Source organism: Macaca thibetana, chromosome 3 (genome assembly GCF_024542745.1).
Source record: "Macaca thibetana thibetana isolate TM-01 chromosome 3, ASM2454274v1, whole genome shotgun sequence".
In the NCBI taxonomy this organism is placed as follows: Eukaryota; Metazoa; Chordata; class Mammalia; order Primates; family Cercopithecidae; genus Macaca; species Macaca thibetana.
Window position 1 is genome coordinate 72,667,009 of NC_065580.1, and position 22,368 is coordinate 72,689,376.

General features: G+C 35.2%; 1 protein-coding gene across 1 annotated transcript in view; it reads left to right on the forward strand.

Moving 5' to 3' along the window:
- Positions 1–3,738: 3,738 nt before the first annotated feature.
- The window catches only part of VPS50 (VPS50 subunit of EARP/GARPII complex), a 118,367-nt gene continuing 99,737 nt past the window's right edge, over positions 3,739–22,368 (forward strand). The window contains exons 1-2 of the mRNA XM_050785362.1: positions 3,739–3,913; positions 10,832–10,900. Coding sequence (XP_050641319.1) covers positions 3,881–3,913; positions 10,832–10,900 — 102 coding nt within the window. The 5' untranslated portion in view covers positions 3,739–3,880. The remainder of the gene's footprint in view (positions 3,914–10,831; positions 10,901–22,368) is intronic.

Below are 22,368 nucleotides of genomic sequence, written 5' to 3' on the forward strand. Positions count from 1 at the left end.
ATTTGCAATGGGATATGGACACATATACACCTGTGCAGGTGTGTGTGTGTGTGTGTGTGTGTGTGTGTGTGTGTTGGAGGCAGGGCTTTTTATTACCTCTCAAATCACACTACACAGTTTACAGTCTAGTTTATTTAAATTGTAGACTGGTAATACTTCATACAGTAAATGTCTGCTGCATAAATTTCAAACATCCACATTTTTAATCACAAGTAGCAAGCATGTGCATGTTTTGCAGTGGCAGAAACAATTAAGAAGGAGAGGTGGTGAAATGCTAAGGTCAATGTAGATGTAGAACAGTGGGGAATAAGAACTGGGGAGAGAAAATGTTTCTTATTGTTGTAATTAGTAGATTCTCTCCAGTTTACAGGGAGAGTTAGCTGCCAGAGGAGGCTATCACATATGCCTATGCCTGTGCTAGTGTTCACTTCTGTAAAGTCCACAAAGCTACCTCACGGAAGCCTTTATCTATCTTATATGGCTGCTAAATACTATGCAGTACTGTCTTTCTTCCTGGGCACCTCTTTAGGTCACTACTTTACCTTTGACAAGTGATCTGTTTTCTGTTATGGCCTGCTCAAGAAATGTAGTCATATCATCTTGGAGGGGCTGCATCTCTCCACTGCTTTGGTATTTGTGCAGTGGTAAGTAACTTTATCTTTCTAATCAAACTAGGATCTCAGCTTTTATTTAAGCTTCCAGATATTCCTCCTGTTTGGGCCATTAGAAATATGCTCTTATCCTACTTTACTACTAATCCTATTGCCCTGAATCAGATCAATTTACTTAACTCTCGGCTCTGATGTTCCAGTATGCAAAAATGGGGTTAGCACTTCTCTACCAAGGAATTGGTATCCAGCAAACCTTCCCTCAAGATTTGTGGCAGACCATCTAAACTTTCCATTACTTTGCACTCGCCTATCACTAATAACAGCTCTCAGGTAAATATGAAAATCCTGAATAAATCTTACAAATAAATACCTTTTTGAAAATTGGAAAGGAAATAGCATGCCAAACCTTTTACAAAGTGTTTTTTAGGATGCCAAGTTTTTTGTTTTTTGAGCGTAGACAGGTAGAAATGAATAATGTAAGGTTCAATTATTTCATATAGTGTTAAGGTATGCTGAATTTGGAAATATAGTTTACTTAGACACCAGTGCTGACTTGCTTTACAAACTTTCAATATTATAGTTACAGCCTTCAAACTTTTAGAAGACTGTAACCATCTTTATCCATTTCTTCAGTTTATAGGAAATAAAATAAAATGTAGAGTTTTGGAGTAAAACAAAGTTTTAATACTTTCTTGCTTTTTCGGTGTCAAATAGATAGGGATAACACTCATTTTTTCTGAATTTGGCCAATAGAAATACACACATTAGATTAAAAAAAAACTTTTTTGGGGGATCATCTTTAACTTTGTGTATCTGAGTGTGTGAGGGAGAAAATTCTGGGGTTGAATCTGAGTTCTAGTCCTAGATCAAGCTCTCATGAAGTATGTGGCCTTGAACCCTTATATAGATACGTTTTCTCATCTTTACAGCATGGATTTGACATGCTAGAGCTGGACTGCTTTTAAGAATCACAGAAGATTTTAAACACACAAACATCCCCAAATAAAATAACAATAATAACAGCACACACCTCAGGTGAATCTGAACAGTCAGGTTTGAGAACTACTGAACTCGGATCACCCCTCAGATACGCTTTTAAACTAAATTGTGAACTCCTTGTGACCACAATCATACATTATCAATCTAAAGCGCTTACTATAGTGTTGCCTTGAGCTCAATAATCAAGAAATGTTTATTGACTTGGGTTTTATTTTTATATGCTAATATGGCTGGCAGTTTTTGTTTCTTTTGATGCTTTCAGGGACTTCTAAATATTGAAGATTTTCACATACAAATAACAGTCTGACAACTAAGATTAGAGAAGGTAAAGAATAAACTAAACTAGACTTGCCCTAAATGTGACCGGAATTTCTTTAAGGGGTTAGAAATAACGAAGTCAGAGAAGCATATAGGCAAACATAATTTCAAAGGAATTGCTGAATGCAGTGATGCAAGAATGCACAAGGTGGGGCCTATCATGGGGAGGGGGGAGGGGGGAGGGGGGAGGGATTGCATGGGAGTTATACCTGATGTAAATGACGAGTTGATGGGTGCTGATGAGTTGATGGGTGCAGCACAGCAACATGGCACAAGTATACATATGTAACAAACCTGCACGTTATGCACATGTACCCTAGAACTTAAAGTATAATTAAAAAAAAAAAAAAAAAAGAATGCACAAGGTGTTTCTGTTGGAGTGGAGAACCGGGCAGAATCAAACTATACCTCATAATTGTATAGTGCTTTACAATTTATACATTTCATTCACCTACATCATCTCATTTATCTTTACAAAGCCCTATATAAAATATTGCAACCTCATTTGTAAAAATTAATAAAACGAGGCTCTAAGGGGTGAGAAAATAGAATTTCAGAATCAGAAATAACCTCTGTTAGTGTCCCCCAAACTTCGGTCATTTGCAAATCACCTTTATTAGTTTTGCCATATCTGACTACCACCCATACTATTGTTTACCCAGTATTTTTTATTAGGCTGACGTACTAATTTTTTTTATTCTAAGAAATATTTTTGAAATTATAGGTTTATAAAAGTTTATGTTAACTTTTAAAAAGTTAGCATTACAATAAAATAAACTTAAAAAAATTGGTGCCATGCTTTAGAACTTTCTTCAGCACAATACATGAAAATCTTAACACACCTGATGACCAATCCTTCAGTTTCTGCTTGCACAGCTTTAGTAATCCTAGGCAAGTTCCTTAATTTCGCCATACCTGCTTCGTCATCTTTCAAATGGGAACCCACAGGATTCTTGTGTGGATAAATAAAGCCATATATTTAAAGCTATTAGCAGTTTCTGACAGGTACTCAGCTTTCGATAAGTGTTAGCTATTATTGTTAGCTTTAGGGCCGCTTTCTTTTTCTTCTTCTTCTAATATTCTCATAATTGTAAAGTCCTTTTAAAACTGTGTCCCCAAAGACACCCCTGTTCCTTTCCCCAATTTAACTAAACTGCCAAAAGTTGAAAAGAGGACTTTAAAGTGACACGTATACTCATTATTGTTGTCGTATTTCCCGTCATCACTTGCCTTAGAGTACAGAGGTAAAATAATAGGCGGGCGTCAAAATCCTTCGATTTTAGAGCTTTTGCAGGGGATGCCAAGACTGAGGTAGAACAGCCCTAACCCTGGCGGGCCGCCCATTGGGCAACCTAGAGCACACCTTTCCTCAGGCCAAACCCAGCGCGCCCGGGGTAGTCTCGAGTTCTCAGGTCACCTCTCAGTGACAGCCCTTTCTTGAGTTCCTTCTCCTTCGCGTCAGTCTCTCGTTCCCTCACCCCGCCCCTCTATACCAGGTGAGGTTTCCTCCCTCACACTCCTAGGGGGCATCGCGTCAGTCTGGCTTATATATTGTCTCCTCTGAGTTTGATCTTTCGCTCTACTCCTAGTCACCTATGACTTAGGTTTCCGTCTCCCCAAAGAGTAGCTACCACCTAGTGCAAGCACTTTCCGTAAGACCGGCGATCGCAGTGGTCGCTCTGAGCAGTAAGATTTACCCGCTTAACTGGCGCACCCGCTCCTTTGTTTGCTGGGAGATGTAGTCCCTGGACTGGCCGCTTTAGTTCATTGTTACTACCGCCGGCGGCCAGAAGACTACAGTTCCCAGCATACCCAGGGAAAGACAGGATGACCTGGGTCGGCGCCTCCACGTGACCATCCACTATGGCTTCCCTGTGTCAGGGCCCGCTGTGTAGTGGCTCGGTGTGATTTGTTAGCTATTCGAGGCAGGGTACCCTCCTCAGGACTGAGACATGCAAAAAATTAAATCTCTCATGACCCGACAGGTAAGTCGCGGTGGCTGAAGCAAAGGCTTCCTTCATCTCGGAAGTGAGAGGAGCCGAGATGTTCTGTCCCTAACCAGTGGCGGGCGGAGACCTAAGTTATGGGTGGTGGCAGGTGTCAGGGGGACCGGGAAGCCGGGGCACACCCTGGAAAACTCACCTGGGCCGCCTGGATTGGAGCCCTGCTCCAGCAGGTACCCGCCTCCCAGAAACATTCGCATAAAAAGAAATCATTGAAGGAATCAGGATATCTTTGTCTCCCTTCCTCCTCTTTTTGCCATCTTTCCAGAACAGCCCCAGCTTCCTTGCAAGGTCTTCCGCATCCAGGTTGTCTGTCATATGTGAGCTGATAGCCTGGGTAGGGTGGTGTGGTCTGTGCAGTAGAGGTGACCTGGAAAGACTGGAAACGGATGATTTGAAGACAGCATTTGTAGCTTTTGGATTTTGGGCAAGTCCCCAAACTTTGTAGCTTACTTGTCTGGATGTGAAAATAATTATTTTTGTTCATTTTATTTCACAGTTCTGTTATGAGGGTCATCAATAAGCTAATATATGTGAAAACTCTTTGTGAAATTCTACTTTAAAAAATTTATTTTTGTCATGGCAAAATACTGATCTTTTCTTTTTTTCCCAGAATGAAAATTCATGAATAAGAGCTTTGGCTATTTTGTAATCTGTCTCATAAATGTTAGGGACCTTGTAATAATGCCTCAGCTTCGTTTAAGAAGTGCAGAAATTTTCTTTTATGTACTTATTGATTATGACTTTATTTTAGCTACCTTTATTTACTTCAACTTTAATATTTCACTAGAATTGGTCATTTTATTATTTTAATATATTTAATATAAAAGATAATTAAGATTAGAGTTTTAAATCAACATGGCTTTTACAAATTGTATATTTCTCTTGCATAATACACAAATGACCCTTACATGATTATTTTAGTAATGTCAGATTATTTTGTTAATGGTATGAAAATATATATCAAAATGTTCTGTGAATCATAAAAATATTTAAGTAAGTGGCTAGTAACATTTATCAGTTCCTCACGTGTGGAGTACTGGTATTATGCATCCTGCTACGTCTTACTTGACAGTGAGTTTGGGTCCTGCTGTAGCCTGTGGTAGCTGTGTGACTTTCGGCAAGTTACAGAACGTTTTTAAGCATCTGTTTCCACATCTTTAAAATAGGAATAATGTGTACCTTACATCTTTAAAATAGGAATAATGTGTACCTTATGGAGTTAGCCTGATAGTGGTATTTATATGATACAATGAAGTTAAAGAGATTAAGGTGTTAACAGAGTTCCTGGGCATTATCAAGGAAGTGCTTGAACTTGGAGACCATTAGTTACATTGGCTACATTGATGGTGGGAAAGCAGGCAAACTGGAAGCAGGCTGTTGCAGTAATTCAAGCAATGGATAAGTTCATGCTGACTTTGGTACCTGTTTGATTTTTAAATCAATATATACTTTTGTATATTATACCACTAATACCTCTGAACTGCCTTTGGGAGGCTGAATTTGGACTTTTGTGTACCAGCTAAGTTTGATGCTCTCTCAAGTTTGTTGCCTGCTATACAGTTCAATGTAGTTAACATTGTCGTAATTGTATGGTAGCTGTGGTTGGTTTAGTTTTTTTGACCTCATTTTGTAAAACTGAGGAGAGAAAAAAATTTCAGATAGGAGTGATAAGTGTATGTCTCCTAAATGTAATGCAATTTGCTGAAAATGGTAACACTTAAGCCTTAGTTGTTTATTGAATTTCAGCACATCAAACCTGTGTTTAATTGGAATGGAAAAAAATACATTAAAGAACACATACAAAAAGCTGGAACCATACTGTGTACAAAGTGAGGTAAAATTAGCAGTTTTGCACACATATTTAAAGTTACCCTAATTATATATGTTATGGCTTGACTTTCACATATTTGATACTGATGCACAGTTCCTGAATCCATGAGGTATGAAATTAGTGTGCCTCCTATTTACATCGAGGGTTTGAATTAGTACAGTTTGTTATTGGGTTAAATTTAATAGGATTACAAATAAGTATACATGGAAGTATTTCTTTTTTTGAACCTGTAGAATGTGCTAATAATATATATTGAGTTAATGTGGAGAGATGAAATTAAGGTCTGTGAAATTTAAGTTTTTGGGCATTTCAGCTGTCCTGGGAACTTTGTTTGCAAAATAATGGGAGGAAGGGAGGCTTTGTTAGCTCTCTTTATTTAAATGAGATCTGTTCTTCATCTTTCTCCATTATGCCGGCCTCTGTTCTTTCAGTCCATTCAACAAATGTTTATTGAGCACTTTGTGCCAGGCACTATTGTAAGTAAAAAAAATAGACAAGTGTTAAGGCAGACATGGTGATAAACACTGTAGAGGAAAAGAGGATAGAAAGTCCTGGGAATTGTTGGCGATTTGAGGTCACTTATAATTTTAGATAGGATGGTCATGGAAGGCCTCGCAGAGAAGGTAATATAAAAAGACCCGAAGGGAGTGAGGAAGTGAACTCTATGATGTGGATATTTGGGAAGGAGCATTTCCGATGGAAGGAAAGGCAAATGCAGAGGCCCTGAGGCAGGAGCTTGTTTGAGAAATTGCAAGTGGCCAGTGTGGGTGAAGTGAGTGAGGAGAAGAGTAGTGGGAGATGAGGTCAGGATAAGGTTAGATGACTGAGGGCAGGAAGCTAGATCATATAGTACCTTATAGGTACCTTATAGGTAATAGCGAGATCATGGCTTTCATTCTGAGTGAAATGGCAAATAGAGGAATGATATAATCAGACATAACACTTCAGACAGACTGTTCTGACCCATGTTTTAAGAATAGATTGAAGAGGGGAAAAGAGCAAAACCAGGGAGACCAATGATGAGGCTACTATGGTAATCCAGGTGAGAGGGTGGGTGTAGGCCTTCTACCCTAGTGGTAGAAGTGTTCAAAGAGGTCAGATTGTGAATATGCTGTAAATGTAGAGGTGACAGAATTTCCTGACAGATGGGGTTTGGGCTGTGAGGGAAAGAGAAGCATTAAGGATGACTCAAAATAGTTTGGCCCCAGCAATTGGAAGAATGTAATTGTGATTTCTTCGTATGGATAAAACTGAGGGAGGAACAGATTGAGGGAAGGGACATGGTTCTTGTACTTGTTAATTTGACAGCCTCTTAAATATTCAACTGGAGAGATACAGTAGGCAGTTGGCCAGATGAATCTGAATTTATGGCGCGAATCCAGGGTATAGCTAAAACTCTGGGAGTTACAAACATGTAGATTGCATATAAACTGGTTAAGATCACAGTGGAATGAGTGTAGATATACAAAGAATCTAAGGTTGGAGCTTTTGAGAATCCAGTGTTAAAAATTCAGGGGGAAGCAGTGGATCCAGGAAAGCAGAATGAGAACATGTAGCTCGTGAAGTAAGAAGTCTTTAGCTTCCTGAATGGCACCTGGAATATAGCAGATGCTCAATAAATATTTGTTGCATGAATGTGGGATAAAGAGAACAACCAAGAAGAGTGCCTTGAAGCCAAGTAAAGAATTGAAAAGAGTAAGGAGTGATTAGCTGTGTTAAATGCTGAAGATTGGTCAAGTAAGGTGAGAGTGAGAATGAGAAATGTGCTTTTGGATTGAGCAGCATAGAGGTCCTTGGTGCCCCAACTACAGCAGTTTTCATCAAGTTGTGGGGAGGAAAGCCTGATGAGAATGGGTTCAGGAGAAAATAGGGGGAGAGAAATTAGGGACTGGTTGTAAACACTCTTGAGTTTTGCTGAAAGAGAAGGAAACACAAATCATCACAGATGCTTCTTTGGATGGATAAGACATAGTTGCTGGTTTCATAAATGGAAAATGAGGATTAATGTAGACATAACTGAAGTAGTCTGAAATGTTAATCTGATTTGGGTAAACGAAATGCAGAGGTAAGTGTTAATTTATGATGAATTTTCTATATGTCTGAACTGGGGAATTATCAACACAAAAATCAAATACAAAAGAAAATCAAATAGTGGTAAATGATTAGCATCAAAGTTTTAACTTAATAAAGGCAGAGAACTGCAGTTAAAACCATGACTTCATGCTTTAGAGAGATGAAGATAAAATAAGAATGACTTCACTTGTTAGTAGAAATTTATAAAATTGATAAAGTTAAAGATCTAAAGTACAGTTGAATGTCAGATGTGCTTTGAGACATTTATGTAATTCTTCATTTCTGTTTTGATAAAAGGAAAACATTTCTGTCATAAAATATTAAGAATTAGGGTTAATCATCACAGAATGCTTGAGATATATGAGACAGTATTTTTGGCTTCTCATATACATTACCTCTTTTACTTCTTATAATAGCTTATGAATGATCGTAGAATATAATGCACGAAAAGGATAGATAAGTTGTTCAAAACCGCAGCAAGAAAGTCAGGATACAAACTTAAGTGGTTTGCTTCGGAGCCCATTACAATAATCACTTCACTCTACATCCTCCTAACATGTACACGGATTTTCAATTTGTATTACTTTTATTTTGTACATGTGGCAGAAATTTGCCATGTATTGGTATTGAATTGTTACGTGGTGACTACTTTTTCTAGATATTGGTATATATCACATTTACATTGCATTGGTTTCTTTACAGAGTAGCGCTGGGGAAAGAGAAATTAAATATATTTCTTCAGGGATTTCTGTTAGATTAGTTAAGCAAATCTATACAGATGGTCCCCGATTTACTATGGTTTCACTTAATGAATTTTTGAGTTTATGATGATTTTATTGAGATTATTAAATGTATTTTCCACTTATGATGGGTTTAAAAAATTTTTTTATTTTAAGTTCAAGAGTACCTATGCAAGTTTGTTATATGGGTAAACTCGTGTCACAGGGGTTTGTTGTACAGATTATTTTTTCACCCAAGTATTAAGCCTAGTACCCATTAGTTATTTTCCTGATCGTCTCTCTCCCCCCACCCTCCACCCTCAGGCAGTCTCAGTGTCTGTTTTCTTCTGTATATTTCCATATGTTCTTGTATGATGGGTTTATTGGAACATAACCCAATTTGTAAGTCGAGGAGCATGTGTACTTTGAAAAATGTTTGTTTAAAAGACATGTCAATTACATTTTAAAAATATATTTTAGGGGTGGTCATGATTTGGAATCAAATTGGGGAGTTTTACTTTCATATGTGTATATATAATGTATATAGAAGTATAGTTTGGTAGCTCAGCCTTGCCTTCTTTACCACTTTTGATGCTATTCTCTCATGACTGTTGGTAAGAATTCAAGACAGGGAAGAACAAACTGCCCAAGACTAGTAACATACTTTTTCTCCTTCACTCATTGAAAGGCATATTAAACCTCATTAGGCCTTTCTTTTTCCAGCAAGTATTCCTAGCAATTTTTTTGCAATCAATTACGTGTTCCCATGGGAACAATGTGCTAATTTGTTGGAGATTGAAACCTGACCAATGACTTCTACCTAATAATTTACTCATTTCTTTGTTGTTTACTCTGTTTCTGGAACTTTGCTAGCCACTGGGCTACAGAGGCAAATAGGACTTTGTCTCTCCCTTTCCTTAGGGCTTAAAGTTTGGAAGAGAAAGATACATTTAAAATTTAAAACTTTACTACTTTGGCTGAGGTATTGTCTTGGAAGATGTCTTGCTGAGGTATTGTTTTGGAAAATGCACATTCCTGGTCCAAATCCAGAGAAACCTATTCATTAGGTTTATTTTAGGGCCTATGAATCTTACTGTTAATGAGTTCCCTGGGTGATGTTGATGGTCATGATCCAAGGGTTATACTGAGAAATACTGTGTTCTTTGAAGCTTAGGGATTTAGGAAGACTTTGTGGAGGAGATAATTCTGAAAGTGGTGTATTGCTTTCTCATTTCTTGGAGTGGTGAGTGTGTCTGAGAGAGGGAGAAGGGGAGAGAAGAGTGGGTGGGCTAGATATTCTGGGGGTAATGAAAGACTTGGGGTTGAGGCAGAGCACTTTGTAATAAAAAATTGTAGATATGACTAGTGGTATTTTACAACAGGGAAGAGAAAATACACATCTCTATAGTTTAAAGATAAGCAAGCTCTGCTCTAAGTCTCAAGTAGTCAACATAAGCATAGCATGTATTTTGGTTACTAAGGACCCTCAATATAGGGCACCTAAAGGACAATTTGTATCATAAATCTCTCCTCAAATTAATAATAGCTAATTTTGCCTAAAAACTAATATTGCAGGGACATTAAATATCTGCTTTGAATAGTCTATTTTTAAAAAGAGGATTTTAAAGAAAATGCAAATTGCTGATTTCTTTCTATTTTAATAATTTCCCCAGTACAGATAAAGCTTTCAGAATCCCTCAGTTGATGTGAATATAGAAAGTACAGGGCACCAAAGAACTAAAGGACAGGTAGAAGACAGTGAGATATGAGACTTCAATCTTAATTTATGCAGCATGAATTAGATATTTTGGTGGGAAATAATCAAGTAAAATGAAGGGATTACTTATATGTTAGCTTAGTTGGTTAGTATATTGTATCTGTAAATCATAATACTATTGCTTGGACTTTTTTCCTGATTGATTTAGTAATTATTATTGTATATACAAGCGCTTATATAGAATGCTTTTTGTTATGTAATTAAGAAATGTAAGTTTCTTTACTTTTGGCTGTTTTTAAATCATAGGTGACTTAGACTTCCACCATTAGTTGTAAAGTTGTATAATACTCTTTTATTTTAAAATACCAGAAGTACATCATTCTCTGATTTAATTACAGTACTATATGTATTAAATGATGATTGCTTTTAGAATGTGTTCCATATTTTGAAGCAGGAAAATTTCTATTTTTAAAGTGGTCATTTCTGTTTCAGTAGGTGTATTCTATCCTTTTATAATTCTTCAGCACTATTAAAATTTTCCTTATTATTTTTTTAAGGGTCTGAAAAGCCCTCAAGAAAGCCTCAGTGATCTTGGTGCCATAGAGAGTCTCCGGGTCCCTGGAAAGGTATTGATCTACACGCGTGAGCGTGACTTTTTATTTCCTTAAGAAAATATGGTTGCCTCTGGATAATGATAATTGATTCACAGAAGCTTTTCTTTCCCACAGGCAGATGGTTGTTAAGATAAGCTAGGTAAATTTTTATTGTACAGTAGGTGTAGGGCTTGTTTCATTACACGTTGGGATGCAGTATGTATGATTCATTATAGCAAAGCAAAAAATGCAAACTTGACAAATTTGGAATTTATTATATTAAATTCTTAGCCTGAAAGCAGTTATATATGTGTGTATACACACACACCCAGACACACGCACACACACACTCTTATTGATTTATCTGCTGTAATTTGTAGAAATAAAATGAAATAATTGACTACTGACTTTTTATACTCTTAACACTGTGCCAAAAATCATGATTATATTTTTGTTGTGGAGCAGAGGTTTTTCAATAAACATCTAAACCATAGTGTTTATACTGAATTGTATAACTTATCTCCTAGATTGTAGGAATTTTAGATTTTAATTGTCTGATATTCATGCGAATTTCTCAGTTTACAAATTTTATATAGGTTATTTGAAAGCTAGCTGGATTCCCCTCAGAATTATTAAGTATTGTTAAATCCCTGCTGTTTTGCTGGAGTGTTGCTGCTCGGAGCTGCCCATGTGAATAGCTGCTCCATCACAGATTAAGTTGGCATTTCTGAATGTCTGTTTTTGTATTTTTTTTAATTTGAGAGGGACACGTGAAAATACTGTTTGTTTTCTACATCAGGCATTTGAATACACAGGGTGTGCTTCTCTTGATCAGCAGTTTAAGGCCTCTCCTTACACCTCAGTGTCAGCTCCTTAGGAGGATGATTTCTCATCTCTTTCAGGTGCCTTGCCTGCTAAAGTGAATTTTGTACTTACTGTATTGCTTTTATTTTGGGTTAGACCCAAACATAGTCTCCAAATGCAGTAAAATTATAACCAACTCTTTTGCATGAAATGGTTCAGACAAAAACTTAAAAAAAGCATTCCATATAGTTTTATATAATGTTATTAAAAATTATTGACTATGAAAAGGTTGGGAAATAAGAGATAGCTATAAATCCTAATTGACAATAATTCTCTTTATTTCTTTGACTTAAGAAAAAGATGATCGTGCATTATGAACATACCTTGAATTTGATTGTATTACATATTGCAGAATCAATGTTAAATTGATGAGTGAACCTCTTTAAAAAAATATGTGACTGTCTTAGTAAGAACTTTCTGTTGCATTTCCACCATGAGCCATGATGTTTTCCCAGTAGTGGTTGGTAGTGAATTTATGGTGATCTCATTACACAGTCTTCTTATTGACTCTATACCCCCAGCTCCATCAGTGACCAGTGCTGTCTCTACTTTTAGGATAACTGGCCTTGGGTGGAGTGGCTAGTCTGGGATCACAAGGTCAGCAAATATAAATCATTCAGGTGAAGAGTAAGCCTAAAGCACTGGTCTTTTTAGCACATACTAAGAAGCTAAGTTAGTTAAATAATAAAACAGTTAATAGTAAAAAAGGTATTGATGCTGTAAGCTTACATTTAACCTTACACTAAGAAATCCCTACAAGCTTCATCTACCTGTTTGTTTTTTTCTGTGTTCTCCTATAGCATAACAAATGATGGAGGGTGAACAGAGCTGCTGCCTTCTTTCTGGGTAGTTCTGAGAACATAAGAGTGCTGGGTCCAGAGAGTGGCAAAGCTTCAGTCAGTAAACTGAGTCTTTGGATAAGGTTTGAAGTCAGTACTGACATCAAGAGTTAAGAAGACTCATATTCAGAAATTCCCTATACAGCATAGCTTGATGTAACTTTAATGTTGAGTATTTTTCACAGTTTAGATACGACTTTGTACTTAGATCATACACATATATTTTAATGATTTATTTTTATGTAATTGCTTTAAAATTAACGTTGCTGCTAGTTCTTGATGTCATTGAAAAAGATCTTTACTTAAGATCTTTTAAAATTAAGATTAAAAGCATTTTAACAAAATGGAAAATGTTAATTCAAATGATTATTTTAAAATAACCTTTGCTTTAAATATAAAATTAATGTATACTCTAAACAGAAAACATGATAAACAGAAAAAGGTATCTAAACAAAAAAAAAAAATCACAAAAATCACCAACACTGTCAAGGTTAACATTGCCTACTGGTCTTTTCCCTATGCATATTCAACAAATTTATTGAGTTTCTATGTGCTAGAGATACTTCCTAGGGATTAGCAGTATAGCAGTGAAAAGACAAGAGTTCTCTCCAAAAGCCAAAACTTCCCTGTTGTCAGAGAGCTTACTTACATTCAAGCCAGGGGTTAGATTACAAATTAGAATACTGTGAAGGAAACAGGGCGATGAGATAAACTCTTTGAAATTGGCAGTTATTTTACAGGAAGTAGTCAGTATAGCTTTTCTACCCTCCCTCCCCAACCTTTTTAAAATGGTATTATACTCTAGAAATTATTTGGAAGCTTGGGTTTTTAATTTAGTTATATATATATGTTACATAGAAAATTCTCACAGTATATTCTAGGTTTAAAAAGCAAGGTACCCATTAGTTTTGCTTAGGGGAGTACTCTTTGAACTTAACAATGTGTGCTATTTAAGTAGTCACTATAAATTTTTATATGGAAAACTTATAAACATTAACTTCATTTAATAGGTCTGCCTCACTCATAAGTGTAAGTACAACTTTTAAAAAGCATTTCCCTGGTCTTCAGGAATGGTCTCCTTTCTTTTCATAATGTCTTTCTAAGTTGGGACAGAGGATTGATATTTCAGTGGCATTTTCAAGAAAGAAATAGGTTAGTTTGAGTTCTGTTACATGAAAAGGTTCTAGTATAAAGGATAAGTAGGAGAAAAATATTAGGATAAATCATGGCTGTTTAAGTTTAAAATGGTCAAGTATTGGCAAATTTTATGTGCTCCAACTTGCTAGAAAAAGGAGGGTAGTGAAGGAGAATTGAAGGTCACTAGCTGTGCTTGATAAGCCAGATGGTATTATTTATTTATTTATTTTAGAACTATATAAATTCAAAGTGGGAAGAAACTATAGAAACTATCTGGTACAATTTCTGCATTTTATAGACAATCTGATCCTGTGCCCCATTTTAAGAGCAGATGCAAGTCAAATAGTAATCTGTATACTGGAAATTTGGAATTTGGGTGGATAAAATGGTATAGAAAAGTAGAAAATATTTAAGGTTCTTTTCCGAACTTGCTAGAGGAAGGGAAACTTTTAGACAGATTTCAGGAATTTTAGCTTAAATAGCTCAGTGCCAAGATCAGTGGTGCCTAAACTTTGCTGTACATTTAGAATCAGCAGTCCCCAGGCCATGGCCAATTCCAATTAAATTACCATTTTTGGGTGGAGGCAAGTGTCAGTAATATTTAGAGATTCCCTGGTAATTCCAGTGTGGAGCCAGGTTTGTGAACCATTGGCCAAGATGAGAATATTATCTTAACAATGGAGCAATAGGAAATAGAGGAACTGTTCTAAAAAATAGTTTGAAAGTTTTACTGAGAACTTTTGTAGGATAAGATAGAATGACCTAAAATTTCATTCTTCGAAATAGATTCTGTTATATTTCAAATTAGTGGGATTTTCATGCAGAGGTAAAGATATAAGAAATTAGGTAGCATTTTCTAAGCTTGTTATCCATTTAAACATGAAATGTATTTTACTTAATTGGTTACAAGAATTAAGAATAAAACTAGTATTTATTATAATATATGATAGTAGTCAGAGCCAAAATGTTCTTAGTTATAGAACTTAGTAGGACTATGTTTGAGAGTATTTGTTGAACCCAGATTAAAAAGTAAAAATACCAGTATTCAGAACCTTATAAATCTACATCCAGCCTTTATTAGTAAACACTTTCTATAGTACTTTCACAGTGGCACAATATGAACCTGAAAAAGAGTATTGATACTAATATTGTTTTATGAATTTTTACTGAAACATTGCCTCCTCATAGTATTCTTTAATGATAAGACTTTTCTTGTCCCCAATTTAATTAACTCATAAATAGTAATGGGATTCAACTGTCTTTACTATTACATGATTGGTTTACCTTTGATTTTTTTTTCATGAAAGAAAAATATAGGATGAAGTGACAAAATAAATGTCTGTTGCAGTCAACATTTGAGAATATATTTGTTTAAATATTTTATACTTCATCCATTCAACAAGTATTTATTGAGTACCCGCCTACTCTGAAGCATTTCTGCTTGTATACATTCTAGGAATTTGAGCAGAATGTTTTCTAGAGTTTCTAGTACTTCTGTGAAATCAGATAAACCGATTTGACTTGACTTCTTAAAATCCATTAAAAGAATCCTAAAACCACATGCTAACTGCAGAGCTTGGTTTACAGTTTTACCAAAATTCGTGGAAAGTATGCTTGAATCACAGTCAAGAGACATAGGTTCAAGTATTGACTTAAACAGTCAGCGTGTTGAAAGGAAGTCATTTTAATGCTTTGTGCCTCAGTTTCTTCATTTGTGAAAAGATGCTATTGAACTAGATGACTTTTTTAGAGTACTTGTAGCTCGAATGTTTTATAGTTTCTATATTGTAATTTTTGTAGGGGAAATATGATAGGAGAAATATACATTCTAAAGAATTTTTTGAGCAGTTTTTGTTAGAAGATTTGCATATTGGTGTCTATATCAGAGAGGATTAGTATTGAGGTTTATGACTAGGAGACTTTATTTAGAGATTGTGATAAAGACTTTCAATTTAGAATTATGTATCATTTAGGACAGGTGTCTTCTGCAGGTGGTACTAAGGGAGGCTGTGACTATGGATCTGCAAAATCATATAAGAGTTTTTCTTAGGTGCTCATGGCCAACGATATTTAGTTGTGTTCCCTTGAACCATTAATGAAATTATGCTTCTCATAGCTTCAGATGCTTTGAGATTCTTAACACTTCTTTCATAGAAATCATATAAGTTCATTCATACAGTCCATTTGGCAAACACTTATGGTACCAGGCAGTTACTAATCATTGAAGATACAAAGAGATACAAGACTGTTCCTAACTCAACCTGAGTGGGGGAGACAAGCAAAAATAGATAATTGCAGAGGAGTAGAGGCACAATAGAGTTCAGCTAGGAGAGGGTGTGAAATAGGTAGAAGTATATTCAGGATCTTTTAGAGTTGGTGATTAATTTTTTAAAGAAATATTACAGTTTTATGGGGTGAGTTGTTGAGTAGAGGTTGGGGACAAGGATACTGATTAAGAAGAAAAAAGGAACATAAGGTATAGGAAATGGAGAAGGGTTACATTGAAAGGACATTTAAAAAGCAGAATTTGAGACTGATGATTTTATTGGATTTGGAAGGTGGAAGAACCTATAAAAGGCACTGGGATCGAAGGTGCTGTGATGTTGTCTTTTCTCAGAATAGACAGTATTATTATCTTTTAGAGAAAGTGTCTGATGAGATGTTTGAAAACAAAAGAAAAACAAAATTAAGATGTACACACTGGATTTTTCTCCATATATCTTGATTTATGATGTATCTTTTCTTCAGTGTTAGCCCCAGAAGGGACAGGCATTGGCACACATTAAAATACATCATCTTAATCACTTGATTGTGTTATAAAGCTGGATTAAAATGTGATCCAATAACCTTTTATTAAAATGTTTTATAAATCATTTTGCCCAAAACCTCTTTTTAAATTGTAACTTCAACAGTATTCCACAAGATGGCACTAAAAGCCTGAAGAAAAACAGGGTAGGCTTTAAAAGATAAGTTTATTTAAAACACACACAGAAACTGATGAACTAGTAATCTTTGATGGATTATTATTGTTGTTCTAGTGGGATATTAGGAGAATGTGCCGTTTCCTCACGTAATCAGACATCTGACAATTCGTTATAAACTTATGTGGCATATGGTTTTAGGGTATCTGTGATCTTGAAATAAGTTTTGAATCCTGTTTCATTTGGAAAGAGATAAAATTTATTTCTGTTCAGTGATTTATGACTTTTGTAATACTGATTGAATATTGAAAACTTCATGTTTTGTTCTTGCTTTTAGCTCTGTTTTAGAATTTGGTGACTAGACACTTTTTTTTTTTCTTTCAGTTAGAACCCTAACGTGATGTTAACTTTGGTAAGATTATAGCGTCTGTTTTCCCTATAACAGAATAGATTTTTTTTTGTTGACGAATGAAGAAATGCAAACAGTAAAAAAAAGTCTTTGATAAGGGATTTGCTGTGGCAAACTCCAAATCATGCTTGCAAAATTTCTCTTTCCTTCCCAACATACACATGTACATACACTGCATTCTCCCATTGAGTTATATAATCAGCTATATAGTCACTAACTTTTGCCACTGAATTATATAATCAGGTGTATAATATGAACTGTGGTCTAATGAGCTACGTACAGAAAGAGGAGTTGGTATGCATTTCATTTTTCTATATATTTTTAGCAGAGTTTTGAAATCTGACCTATGAAGTAAAGATTTGCATTCATATTTTTGTTTGAATAAAAACCTAGTATTGAAGATAATGAGATTCCAAGCTGTTATGTGGGTTTAGAAATTAGGTTAAATTACTTTTCAAAATTGCAGAAAATATTGAATTTAGTAATGGTAAGGAAAACTGTTAAGCTGTCATAACTAACTTTTTAAAAAAGTGAGTAGAATTAAGAGCCCTGAATTTGGATTAGCAGTTTTAATTAGTGTGATATTTTAGATAATTTAAAAGTAGTGGTTAAATACAAAATTAGTAGTCTCTCTTTTTTTCCTCCTAAACTTGAATACCATCCCTTGAGTGATGAACTCTTAAGTGGAAAATTTCTTGGTAAAGTTATAGTCTAGTTCCTTAGAAACCATAAACATACTGGGAATGTATTATAATGCCTTACATTTGAGGGCTCAAATTGTTTTACAGAGCTGAATCCCCAATTCCCATAAAATCTTTTTTGTTGTATTGTGAGGAAAAGTAGCTTGGCTAAATCAAAGATGTTGACTTAAATCTCTAATATGATTGTTTTTCTTCATTTTTCATAAAGTTACATTTCTCATGTACATTTATGTGCATGGTCATGTAGCTTTATCTCAGACATGATCAAAATACAAAAATAGACTGGGTGGTATTATATGCAGCCTTATTGCGTGTTGTGACTGCCGGAAAAACACAGCCTCTAACACATTGAATTCTGCTTGGTTTATTACATTAAGAAAATATTGAATATTTATGCCTGTTTTTGATATAGCACCTGAGGCAGTGATATGTGTTAAGATGTTTTATTTTTAGTGAAGAAAATATGGTTCTAATATATAAAAAATATATTGAATTTAAACAAATCTCAGTTGTTGCATTTGTCTCTTGGCGTACATGCAGGCTCTCCCTTGTGACAGTTTTCTATCCTGCGGAAGCCACCCTTTATTGCTTTAACCTGTTGTGCATTTTCCCGATTCAATATTTTTACTTTTGCTTTGCTTTATATTTGTAACCCTATTCCCCCAATGTCTAAATCTGAAATTCTACCTATTCTCTCATATTTTCCAAATGCCACCTCTTCCATCACATGTGAACCCACCGTCTGATGCCTTCCTTCTGTTTGCATCACCCTTATGTTCTGCCGTGCTTTGTCATTTCTTACTTATTCATCTGATCCTTCCTATTACTTAACTGTTTGAGGGAAGAGCTATATTTTACTCATTTGTGTTCCTGTATGACCTAGTATGGGAAATTTTTACATAGTGAGAATTTAAAAAATTGTTAAATGGAATTTTTTTTTTTGGGAAAGATAAGGTTATAGAGCTTTGAAAGTAGGCAGGTTAGTTTCTGATGATAGTATGGGAGAGAGATTTGATTTATTCATTTTTTACCTTTTATGCTTTTGTTTTCTCCTCTTTGTTATTCCAATTCATCACTTTAATTGTAGTTTTTTCTCCAGCTTTAATTCTGGGGTGACGCTGATATACTTTTTGCTTAGTTGATTACTGTTGACAGCAAGTTGTGTGGCAGCACGTTTGGTAGCCTGTAGTTGTTAACAAATTATTTTTGGATTTTCAAGTTTTAGAGAGCATTTATATCACTATTAATGTGACTATGTATTTATTAATTACTATGTGACATAAAATTTATTATAAAAATGTTTTTAAACATTTTTAAGGCTGAAATATTTTATCCCAGACTTAGTTTGAATATCTAAGATTATTCTAATTTTTTTCTTAAATCACGTGTTTAAATATGGTATAAGAAGTTTCATTTGGTATTCATTTTCCCCAATTTTACCTTGTAATTTTTAAATAGGAAACCTTTTGTTTGTTTTGTTTATGTAAAATTTGGCCTCACACCTATGTATTGGTTCTATTTTAGGTTAAGAATTATGTATTTTTGTACATCTCCCACCCTAGGAAATCAGTTTCTATTAAATTATGGAGTAATTGTGTTAAGAATATGCAATCTGGATGCTTCTGTTTATTTTTCTAATTTACATGTATAAAATATTCCTAAATCAGTTCATATTGTTATCTCTAATTAAAATAAAGAAATGTTTTACTAAGAGTTTGTGGAAAATTTTGACTATTGAAACAAGAACATATTGTCTTTTCCTTTCCTTTTGTCTTATATTTATTTTTTGGCAATTAACTGTAAATTAATTTTAGTATGATCAGTGATTACTATCTACGGTGTGCCTTGGCACTGTGGAGCAGTATGATGCAGAATGAAGAGAAATCTCAGTTCTCAAGAAGTGCACAGTCTGATTGAGCAGGCATCCCTAACAGCGATGAAACGTTTAGACAATGATTAGGTAGAAGCAGAGCTTTACAGACTGCTAGTTCAGTGGGACTAAAAAGAACATGGTGATCGGGATTCTAGTCAGAAGGGGGTTTGAATAAGTTCCAGTTCAGATGTATATTTTCACATAGAAGCTATGAAATTGTTTTAAAGGAGATGATATTTTATAGGCAAATAATGTTACATGGGGGCATTTGTTTTAGATTTAATTCTATTTTGTATGCTACATTTCTTTTTCTGATTTTCTAGGTTTTATTCCTTTCCTTAGTCCAGGTTTCTTACACTTCAGAGTGTCAGGTGTTCCATGTCAGTTCTTTGAAATTATATGGGGTTGTATGCTTTATGTGATACTAATTGCTTAGTTCTTCAGGAAAGAATAGCATTTGACATACATATACAGATTGTACTCCTTTTACAGAGTCATCATGTTTTTGAAATGTACACTTGTGAGATACTTATAAATTATGTTTTTTCTTTGGCTTTCTTAATAAATTTGGATATTTGTTTCACTGTCATTTTGAGAGAGACCGAGACAGAGAGAGAGACACACACAAAGAGAGAGAAAGAATACGTGTTTGCCCTTTACAGGTGAAACAAAACAAAACAAAACAAAACAAACAAAAACTAGGCATGAAGAGACTAAGTTGCTGAGGGTTAATAATGGAATTGCAGCTAAAAATCCGAGTATCTTTACCTTCTTATTAATCAATTAGGCACTATATGGAGAACCTCAGCATGGTGTTATATGTCATTGACATTTATGCTTTTAAAATGAAAGTAATCATTGCAGTCTATTTTAATTTCTAGCTTGGCTCTATTTCTGATTAAAAAAATCATAACAGTTTTTGTAATCTTCAAATATTTTGTCTTGAATGATATCAACTGCATTTATTTGCTCATATTACTGCAGACTGCAGAATTCCTAGGGAGGCAGTGTTGCCATGTCCTCACTTGGGCCTTATTTCCTCCCCTCCCTTAGCTTACAGTATTTGAAGCTGGTATTTCAAATGTCTGTGGACTTTTAGGGAAAGAGATTGCCAGGAAGTTCAGACCTCCTCTTCCATTTCATGTCTCACTTTCATTTCATATTTCCATTGGATGCACGGAGGCTGCCTGTTGATAGGCTAGTTGGTAACCTTCCCTTCCACACGTGTGAGTTTTAACCAAGTCTGTGTGGCAGCACCACTGTCCAGGGTGCTAAATGGATTCATGTGTTGTAGATAAACCCCTTTGGGAATATAGCTCCCACTGTTAGTACCCTGGATTTCTTACTGCACTCATAGTAGCTGATTGCAGGCTGACTCAGTGATAGCTATGTCATTGACCTTTTTTTCTCAGTGTATTTTATGAGTTAGTACAGAAGAGGGATTTTTCCTTTCCAAGCATTTTTGATTGTGCAGGTTTGATATTTGTGAGTTTGCCTTCTCTTTTAAGTTTATTGGAATTTACATTTAAACAGTCAACTATTTTCTTGAGTTTTAGATTTGTTCTATTTTTTAGCTTGAAAGTACTAATAGGGAATAATTTTATAGTTAATTTTACAAATACAACATGTAAGTTAAACTCTAAAAGATATCTGAGCAGGGCTCTTTTTACAAATAAAAAATATGCCCCACAATAAAATAGTCTAGAATGTCTCTATTTGAAAAATATACTGTTCTTTGATCTCTGACAAAAACAATCAATGGGGAAAGGATTCCCTATTTAATAAATGGTGCTGGGAAAACTGGCCACCCATATGCAGAAAGCTGGATCCCTTCTTTACACCTTATACAAAAATTAACCCAAGATGGATTAAAGACTTAAACATAAGACTTAAAACCATGAAAACCCTAGAAGAAAAGCTAGGCAATACCATTCAGGACATAGGCCTGGGCAAAACTTCATGATTAAGACACCAAAAGCAATGGCAACAAAAACCAAAATAGACAAATGGGATCTGATTAAACTAAAGAGCTTCTGCACAGCAAAAGAAACTATCATCAGAGTGAAAAGGCAACCTACAGAATGGGAGAAAATTTTTGCAATCTATCCATCTGGCAAAGAGCTAATATCCAGATTCTACAAAGAAATTAAACAAATTTACAAGAAAAAAAAAAAAGCAACCCCATCAAAAAGTGGGCAAAGGATATGAACAGACACTTCTGAAAAGAAAACATTTATGCAGCCAACAGACATATGAAAAAAGCTCATCATCACTGGTCATTAGAGAAATGCAAATCAAAACCACAGTGAGATACCATCTCACACCAGTTAGGATGGCGATCATTAAAAAGTCAGGAAACAACAGATGCTGGAGAGGTTATGGAGAAATAGGAATGCTTTTACACTGTTGGTGGGAGTGTAAATTAGTTCAACCATTATGGAAGATGGTGTGGCAATTCCTCAGGGATCTAGAGCTAGAAATACCATTTGACCCAGCAATCCCATTACTGGGTATATACCCAAAGGATTGTAAATCATTCTATACAGACACGTGCACACGTATGTTTATTGTGGCGCTATTCACAATAGCAAAGACTTGGAAGCAATCCAAATGCACATCAAGTATAGACTGTATAAAGAAAATGTGGCACATATACACCATGGAATACTATGCAGCCATAAAAAAGGGTGAGTTCATGTCCTTTTCAGGTGCATGGATGAAGCTGGCAACCATCATTCACAGCAAACTAACACAAGA